The sequence below is a fragment of the Dendrobium catenatum genome, unplaced genomic scaffold (assembly GCF_001605985.2).
Source record: "Dendrobium catenatum unplaced genomic scaffold, ASM160598v2 original_scaffold_76759, whole genome shotgun sequence".
NCBI lineage: Eukaryota > Viridiplantae > Streptophyta > Magnoliopsida > Asparagales > Orchidaceae > Dendrobium > Dendrobium catenatum.
Window position 1 is genome coordinate 78,108 of NW_021395205.1, and position 9,677 is coordinate 87,784.

General features: G+C 34.6%; 1 protein-coding gene across 2 annotated transcripts; it reads right to left on the reverse strand.

Moving 5' to 3' along the window:
* Positions 1-475: 475 nt before the first annotated feature.
* LOC110095439 (pirin-like protein At1g50590) lies at positions 476-9,522 on the reverse strand. 2 transcript variants are annotated; one of them, XM_028691879.1, is made up of 5 exons: positions 9,092-9,522; positions 3,192-3,254; positions 2,962-3,059; positions 1,777-1,863; positions 1,388-1,529 (listed from the first exon to the last, which is right to left on the reverse strand). In XM_028691879.1, the coding sequence occupies exons 1-4, from the start codon at positions 9,374-9,376 to the stop codon at positions 1,803-1,805; spliced, it is 507 nt and encodes a 168-aa protein (XP_028547712.1). In that variant the 5' UTR covers positions 9,377-9,522; the 3' UTR covers positions 1,388-1,529; positions 1,777-1,802. The 2 variants fall into 2 exon arrangements, with proteins under 2 accessions (XP_020676643.1, XP_028547712.1); XM_020820984.2 differs by lacking the exons at positions 2,962-3,059; positions 3,192-3,254 and having other exon boundaries at positions 476-1,529.
* Between the last annotated feature and the right edge of the window lie 155 nt (positions 9,523-9,677).

Consider the following 9,677-nt stretch of genomic DNA (forward strand, 5'->3'; position numbering starts at 1 on the left):
ATCATATACTTAATTACCATAATTAAACATTATTAAGCCTTGATCATCATCATAACATCCCTAAAACATTCATTATTTAACTTTAATCATAATTTAAAATCTAATCAAACTAAACAAATTCTTAATATGATACCATTTTCATTCATAACTTAAGCTTTAAGTTTTGTTCGGGACAATTTTTTTATTGCTTTCTAAAACAACTTTTTACTAAAAAATTTATTGAACTAAAAATTTTTATACTAAAAAACTGATTTAAAAAATTATCTTAAAACAAACTTTAGGCTTTGTTTGGGACAGCTTAATTCCTGCTTTTTAAAACAACTTTATAGTATAAAGTATAAAAATTAAAAAATTTGTACTAAAAAACTACTTTAATAAACAATAAGAAAATCACCCCAAACGAAATCTTAATATGATATAGAAGCAACAAATATTTAAAAAACAAAGCTAAGGCAGCCTACAAACCAAACAAAGGTAACAAAAACCAGATTTTCAAGATTGATAATAATTTTACAACAACACAAACTATACAATCTTCTGAACTACTGAAAAGCTTCACAAAGAGCCACTTAACACATACCCTAATCTACCAGAGAAAAGCTACCACTTTACAATCATAACGACTCTCCAGTTGATTTAGGCTTTGTTTGTGACGGTTTTTTTTCTGCTTCTTAAAGCAGCTTCTTAATACATAAATTAAAATTTTTATACTAGAAAGCTGCTTTAAGAAGCAATAAAAAAGTCGTCCCAAACGAAGCCTTAAACATTTTATAAATCTAGTGCCCACAAATATAGAATTTAAGTGAGATTTCAGCTGAATTAGATTGATTGTAGTCCAGATTCCATAAAGGCGATGAGCCACAGATGGTTCTTACATCAGCTTAAAAGCTTGCTGGAGCCATCTCCGGCAGCAATTATTGACTGCACTGATCAAAATCTTCTGGAGTAGTTATTTCTCTGATATCAATCCTGATAATGCAGTGGCTCATACAATGGAGAAATTGATGTTCAACTTTCTAACTTCAGCCATCTTGATCGGTATCTGATAGTTCAGCAGGTTGAAGAGGTGGGGGTATTCTCCGGCGACAAGAGATAACCGTCGGACAATTCTTGTAAATCTCGCATAGTATGTCTTTCGGGCGGGAGGCACCTATTTCTTGAGAGACATGGGGTGGTTCCCTACATCTGGTTGCCTGAGCAAGTTGTATAGGTTCATTTGGCAATAAGGGCGGCGACGGCGACGGCTTTGAAACTAGTGGATTCGGGCGAGCTACGGAAGTTTTGACATGAAAACGTTGTACAGCTTTAGCATTTGGGGACGAAAAGGATGGTGCCAATTTTGGAACAGGTCGATTCAGGCTGGCAAATGCGGGTTTAAGATCGAAACGCCGATGTGAGAGCTGTTGGTCTCTCTTTCTTCTCCTGAATAATTGCCGTTCAACTCTCCAGGACTGTTCCTTATGAGTTGAACTGCAATGGTTTGCCCAGTAGATGCATGGAGCCGGGCAGTCACAAACATAGCAGTGGCACTGCAATTTTAAGCATCCAGCAGTAAAAAAGATAAAACAGGACAAGAAAAATCAAACCTTGAGAAGCGAAGAACTGTGCTACGGAGAAGAGTTTATTATGTGCGGTGTCCGGACCGTCCGGAGGCGAATCTGGACGCCGGACGCCGCACGTAATAATTTTCCGCTACGGAGAAGATAATGAGATTCATTTCGCATAGGAAAAAAAGGATGAGAATGTTTTGCAGGGAATGTAGGTGAAGGACCTAACCATGTCACAATGCTTTCTGTGTGGAGTCATGCTGAACAAGAATGTAGCACATAGATAGCGAGGGTGTGGATAATCCCTGCAGGCAAACTGCATGGTAACAGAGAAGAATGAATATTAATTACAAATGGAAGAACATCTTTTGAACAGCAACCATCATCATCATCACCATCATCAATCTTATCTCAATTATTTGAAGTCAACATTTCGAATCCTTATTTATTGCTGTTGTGTTAAATCTGTGCTCGTAAATCATTATGAACAAAGTACACATGAATAAAATTGTACAAATAAAAAATAATCTTATAAAAATATGATTTTTTTATTTATATGAATTAATAATTAAAGCTTGAATGCATGAATTTATTTCACAATCCTATCACACAAATTTGGGGATAACAAATTTATAAGAACATAACATATAACAAATAAATTAATTAAAATTATCATAATATGTTTTCCTTTTGATCTTAATCTTCAACTATCTCACCCTTACTTTTTCAATAGGTAATTTATGAGTCAAAATAGTTACTTATTATATTGCCAATTAAAAAATTAATATAACCTATTTTTCTTCAATTAAAAATGTATTGCTGCAAAAAATAATAATAAATAAATAAATAAATAATCTACTTCATTTGCTACAATAATAAATAGGTTAACAATTGCATCAAATTAGACGATAAAAAACATGCAAATTGTTTACAAACGCAACACATTACAAAGCAATTAAAAACCTACATGAAAAAAAAAAGTTATTTTATATTATCAGTTATGAGAAAAGTATTCATTATTTTTTATAACCATATTATTAATTCATATATAATTGAAAGCTATTGAATTGTATTAGCCAAATAATAAATATTTATAGTTAAATAATTAATAACAATAATTTTGAGATTGAGTGATAATTCTATCTCATTTATTTATTTTATATTAAGAGACATCCAAAAGTTAGGTTTAAGAATAATTTTAAAATTATTTTAGTATTTAGGAATTGTATAAATAAGTATCAAAATTCAGATGTGAGATAAAAAAAAAATAGATTTCACTTATGTTAAGAAAGGTAGACGTAGACCTAAAAAGATTTGATTAGAAAATATTAGAAATGATATTTCTTTATTTGATTTAAATGAGAATTTGACTTTTAATATGACACAATGGTGAAAAAGGATTCATGTAGCCGACCCCACGTAGTGAGACAAAGGCTTGATGTTGTTGTTGTTGTTGTTGTTGTCGCCGATTGGCTTTCCAGCATGAACGATTCCTCTTTTTACGGTCATCCACTGAAGAGAAAATATTGAAAAAATATAGAAAAATACATCAATAATCTCACATATAGTCGGGATGTAAATTCATAACTTTATTATTATTATTTTATTTTTTTACTTTAGTTTTCTAATGGTCATAGAACAGACCTGAACAACTCCAAACTTGATTATGCCCTTACGGCCCTCAAAATATTGATGGGTCATGTATCCCTGAATTTTAGTAGACGTTAGAAAAAGAGCATTAGCTTCCTTTTGAGAAAAGGAAAACCTCAATAAAACAAAAATTAGCATTTGTTCAGTCTTATCAATGGGAGAAATGTGCATTACCTCTAGCCCATAAGTCATAGTCACGATTCCTATGTAAAGATAAAAAATAGAGAAAATTATTTTTTTGTGAGTTGTTAGAAACTTTCTCCAAATGAAATCAATAGTAGAAGAAATGAAATTTTTATTACTGAAATCATGATTACTTGCTAACCTCTGTAAGGGTGAAAGGAGGAACGAGCAGGAGGAGCAACTATTAACAATTTCAAAGAGAAATCATATCAGAAAATAGAAGAAACAGATAAAGAAGAATAGGAGAAAGAGCAAAAACATGCCAGTTACATAATCAGACATTAGGAAAGGATTTAAACTTTTGGCTAAATAATAATCTAGCATAGACTGAAGCAACAACGATAATGCTGTGTGGAGAGTTTATGGGAGGAGATATGAGATGGTGGAGTGAGGGCTACATAATTGCAACGTGAAGGCTGATAAAAAACAACTATCGGGACCGAGCTGCTGGGTTTGTTTCTCACGAGGGACTTCGTAAGCGAGAGGAAGGAGTTTACGATAATTTTGAGTGCACAAATTATATAAATATGAGAGAACAGTAAGGGTGCACGTAGGAATCCCAAGGGTTGCGATGGAATGAACGGGCAATATTTTTGTCATTTTTATTTTTACTGTTGAGATTTAGTTTAGGAACAGTAGGGAATACAAATAGCAGAGTATAAATGGGTTTTTTTAGTATAAATGGGTATTTAATTAATATGAAGAAATACTAAGAAGTAATACATTTAAATGATTTCTTCATTTATTTAGGGGATACGAAGAGCGGAATACAAAGGGATATTTAATTAAAGAAGACTAATAAGTATTAAAGAATTTAAACGATTTATTCTTTTATTAAGCTTAAATGAAAATTTTGCTCTTATGAAAAGTAATAATATATTAATTATTTTTAAAATTATCAATTAATCATGATAAGATAATAAAATCAAAGGCCATGATTCTATTTGAATAATAAAAATGAAAGGCTAAAATTTTGTTTGGGAGTAAAACTCAAATAGCTTTTATAATAGTATTATAGATGTAAAGATTCTTTAATAAAATAATTAATTAAAAATTATACTTTAATTTTTTATTATTAATTTTTAACAAATATTATTGAATAATATTAATTAATGAATTATATTAATAATTGCTCTGATAGGTATAAATTAAAAATATATTGCAAATAAATATATTAATTAATTATATTTAAATATAGAAGTAAATACAATCAAAATCTTTTGCATTCCAACACTTAGCTTTTACTTAAATGCAATTAAAACCATGCATTTAATTAAATAGATCAAGTTAAAAAATAAATTTAATGTGTAAATAAAATGAATGATTTGGATTCATCTTTGATAAATAAAAAGAAAGGCTAAGATTGCATTTGGCAGGAATCCCAAACCACACTTATATAGTATTGTAGATATGTCACTCTAAATTTTCTTAGAATCACTAATAGTGTTCTCCTTTGAAATGAATATACATATTTTTATTTGGTTCTATGATTGAAAAATCACTACAATAATGAAAGACATAGGAAGATTGATTTCATAAATCATGTACAGACAAAAGGAAAATGCACCATGATGAGAAAGTCATGAAGTATCATAATATCATATTGAAGTACAAAGCAAACCGGGTATTGGCAAGAAGCCTTGTTTCAAGTTCTTTCAGTGATGCTGATGGTTTAACAGAGGCCATTGAAAATATATTGGTTGCTTCATGCTATCATTTTCCAGGTTCGAAACAGGTATTAAGAGTTGGAGTTCAAACAAAAGTATTCAGCTACCTATTCAAAACCCAACTTTCGCTTGCTGCAATAATACACAAAAGGTAATCAAAACTTTGATACAGCTGCAATTAAGAATTTTTTACCTGTTGCATCTTGGAATATTCACGACGGTAGAGAAGTATAAAGTTTAGCATCTTAGCTTTGTACAAAGATCCAACACACAATCAGATAAGAGAGAGGGTGCAATATTTATAAGAGACACCAAGGTTTTGTGGGCATCTTGAAAAGGGTAAAAACCATGAGGTCTAGCCCAATTTGAATGAATCCACTAGTATTTGCAATCGATTACAAATGAGGCCCTACATTGGAGGGAAGGCCTTGGCTTGATGTAACAAATATACATCATATAGAGTGTGTTACATGGTGAAAATTGAAAGAATCACTGTTGACGTGTTCGTTTGGTCGGAAGGACTATAGTTGTTAGGCGACAGAGGTCGGAAAGAACACTGTTTAGTGACGAAGGTTGGAAGGATCGTTGACTGGCGATGGAGGTTGAAAGGACCGTAGTCAGCTGGCGACGGAGGTCGGAAGGATCATAGTCGGCGGGAGACAGATGTCATAAAGATTGTTATCTGGTGACGGAGGTCGGAGGGACCGTAGTCGACGGAAGTCTGTCATCGGGTAGAAGTTCGGCATCAGGTAGAAATATGGTGACTGGCGGAAGTCCAGCATCAGGTAAAAGTTTGACGAAACTCCGGTGATAGGCAGAAGTCCGGCGACGGGTGGAAGTTTCACGTCTGGTAGAAGTCCGATGACGGGCATAAGTCTGGCGATGGGCGGAAGTTCTGCGTCGGGTAGAAGTCCGACAACAAGCAAAAGTGCGGCGACGGGCGGAAGTTTGTTGTTAGGTAAAAATCCGACGAAAGTTCGACGATTAGCAAAAGTCTAGCGAGGAGCGGAAGTCTGGCAATGGATGAAAGTCTAGTGTCGGGTAGATGTTAGTCAGCGGCTAGGTGGAAGTCCGACAACAGTCGGTGGCCGGGCTGAAGTCCGATGGTGGTCGAGGAGGATTCTGGTGGCAAGAGGGCTCTTTTCCTTCTATTCCTTCTTCTTCTCTTCCTTGCTTCTTTGCTTGAGCCTCCTTGCTCCCCTTTTCATAAGAAATGAAAGGTCTATTTATAGTTTTTTGATAGTGGCATGGCAAGTAAATAGGAGGAAGATCAAGGGTAAACTGAGAGTGGTTTGAATGGACGGCCGATGTTGAATCCCTTAATCATGGATCGTTTACTGGACATTTGAATGTCTTAATGATATCAGAATTCGTCGATCTTGGGCTCGTTGGATTCATCTCATCAAGCCGCTTGATTCGACTATAAGCATGTCACGTTTGGAAACCGTTTGGTAATCCAAATTATGCTTTGAACCTTCCAAAGATGCTTTGAGTCTTCGATTTGGACCCATTTAAGCTCGGATTGAGTCGAATTTGGTGTCAATGAGTTTGTATTTCCGAGACGTTCAGTCCGACTGTAAGGTTGCAAAAATCAAAGTGCATATGATTCTAAATGTAATTTTGGAAGTTTCCAACTCGATTTTGCTTCGAGATTCGTGCCCAATCAAGATAATTTTTTGATGGTATATCATTACCCTATTTTCCTCTTCCACTTGAAGGCTGAGATATACCATAATCTTGCTCATAACTTCATCAACAGTATGAACAAATTATCTACCACAATTAACCTTTAGACATACCCAGCTTAAATTTAGACAAACTGAAAGGTTTTGTCTTGCCAATAAATTTTAACAAAGTTAATTAAAAATCTCAGTCGTCCAAGCAGACAGTTTCAAGAGATGATGGATAGTAAAACAGGCAACCCAAAATGAAAAGGAATTGGATTTCACATTTTCATCAATCACAACAGCAGTTTTGACAACCTGCGGAGTGCAATACAACATAATATTTAGCTGACATTTTAAATTGTCAAGACTCAAAACTAGCTCCTTCCGAATAAATTCACCACTAATAAACATCAAATAGGCTTCAAAATCATCAAAGGTTAATTCATGTTACCGTTAAGTGAAAGAAATCCGTAGTAACCATGCAAATACTGGATAGGAATGCTTTTGCTTTAAGAAAAAAAGAATGGTACAGATATCTTCAGGAGTCCTTGCAAAATAGTCAAGTCTTCAGTTGAAAATCAATAAAAGTTTTAAACACTACAAACACCTTCAAAATTCATCCAAAATGATGATTTAATTTCCTGACTCATTTACTCAAATGAGTTAAAATGAAATCTATCATTTGTAAAGCATCTTTTTAATCTAGTTGGTGACCCCAAATGGTTGGGATTAGGCAATCGACAATCTACAAGCAGCCGCCCTCATGCTACATGGTCCACCAAAATACAAAATCAACACAAGTAAATGCTCACAGGGATGCAGGCTAACATCTATACACGCTCTTGCACATTTAACTCATGAGCACATTGACACACAAACACTCACAATCAAGCAAAAGCAACCTCACACCCAATGCAAAATAACTAGCACAAGTTTGAGCACATACAATATACACGAAGGAAGTACACACATCATACATGCTTGAAGGAGTGCAATTGCAAAACCTATTCGAAGTATGTAAAATCCGTTCAAATCATCATTTAGAGCCAGCATATGGAGGCGACTTGAGCACCCAAATCTCTGCTCTCCCTCAAAGTTGAAGTAGTTGGTCACAAGAGCTGCTTGTAGGAGTGTCTGTTTGGCATCCAATGCAACATTATCAATGTGGCAAGGTGGTTATGAAGAATATTGTTAAGATGTTATAACACCTCCATTTGGGCTGGCATAGTCGTGATGACTGGAAGATAATTAGCATGGATTTCCCGACGGAGAATTGATGGCTGTCATTTTGAATGAATAGGGAAGATTCAATGATTACGTAAGAAGTAATCAGCCCACATATGAGTGTACAATTAGAGATCCTTAGACAAGGGGCGAGGGCCTATGACCATATCCCCATCACAAGGTTTAAATCCTATCAGCCAACTTGTCAAGTCAATAACCTAAAGTCTTCTCTGCTCGTGAATTGGCTTATTTTTTTTCTTAAATTCTAATAATATTATAGTTTTGATATTTTATAAAAGAATGGGAAAAAATAATGAAATTTCAATTGTCTAATCTCTCTCAGATTTCTTAGCTCTATTATAAGTTCATAAATATTTCCAATTTCATCCTCATCCTTTCGATTTTCAAAGAAAATGAGCCCACTCATGTTCGAACATAACCTCAATCTACTTGAGTTCAAGCCGAACCTTGATCAATCTAAGTTCAAAATATTGAGGCAGAGCTTGATTAAACTAAGCCCGATATCAATCAATCTATGTATGAACCTAAGCTGGCGATTGATTAATCGAGATGAGTTAAGCTCAGGCTAGGCATGGCTCATCGATTGGACTCATTTGTACTCCTATATAGAAATTTGACAAGATTAGGGCATAGGAAGCAATACTTGGGTTGCCGCAAGCCTCAATTGAACGCTTGGGTTGCAAACAAATCAGGTATCAATGTATGGATTTTACCCCTTTTTGTTCAATGCCTAAATTTTATCTTATTTGTCCATATTTCGCATTTTCTTGTTTATAGAATCTAAAATACCATGTCCATTAAAAACCAAAAATTATAGACAACCCTATGTGATTTCTTTTAATCCAAAATTCTTAAAAAGATCGTGTTTCTTTTAGCACAAAAGAAAAATAATAATAATACTAATAATAAAACATGAAAGAGATTCATTATGCATAAGGATAAAAAAAAGCGATAAGGGTGATTTAACTCAAGAGCACTGAAGCATTCCACTTCTCCTCAAGAACAATAAAACCCCAATTGAGCTGAAAATTCATGGCACACAATGCAGTTCACAACCAAAAAACACCAGTTGAGTGCAATAACCTTAAAACAATCGCACAATTCCAATAGGAAAAGTTCCATCAGCTATTACCTGGCCCTTTTCTCCTACAATGAGCATCTCATCCAACATCTCACCGCCGAGTTCCACATACTCCGTGCCTACCGCCACACTTTCCGGAACCCCATCAAGAATCAAGCAGTCGTCGTCATCCGACTCATCAAGTGAACCTCCCGGCCTAAGGTCGTTGCCACCGCCATCTTTTCCCTTTCTCTTCCCGCCGGGCTGCACCTTGGTCTCCTCCGGAACCCTTAAGCCGACGCCGGCGCCTTCATCCTCATCAGAACTTATCTCGATGATTTCCGGCATAGAATCCATAGATTGCAATAAGTATCGGAGTGGAGAAGGGATCAAAGACAGAGCCCCTTCAGGATTTCCGGATCAACGTTATGGTCATCGTGAACTCGGCGATCTAAAAAATAACCGCACATTGGAGTGCGGGTAAATCAGAGCGGTGAGGGAGACGGTAGGGTACGAAATGATATAATATATATATTTATAATAATAATAATAATAATAATAATTATATATAAATATATATATATGCCAATTAATAAAAAAGTTTATTTCAATTTTAAATTAATTTAAGTAGAATGTCAGTCACAAAATTTAAAAAGAA

Excerpts from the sequence above, each read along its gene's own strand:
- LOC110095439 (XM_020820984.2), bottom strand. The coding sequence starts at position 9,376 with ATGGATTCTATGCCGGAAATCATCGAGATAAGTTCTGATGAGGATGAA. Across the intron at positions 1,864-9,091 it reads TTGTAGGAGAAAAGGGCCAG|TTTGCCTGCAGGGATTATCC; the intron begins GTAATAGCTGAT and ends GTTACCATGCAG. Across the intron at positions 1,530-1,776 it reads ACAGAAAGCATTGTGACATG|TGCCACTGCTATGTTTGTGA; the intron begins GTTAGGTCCTTC and ends TTAAAATTGCAG.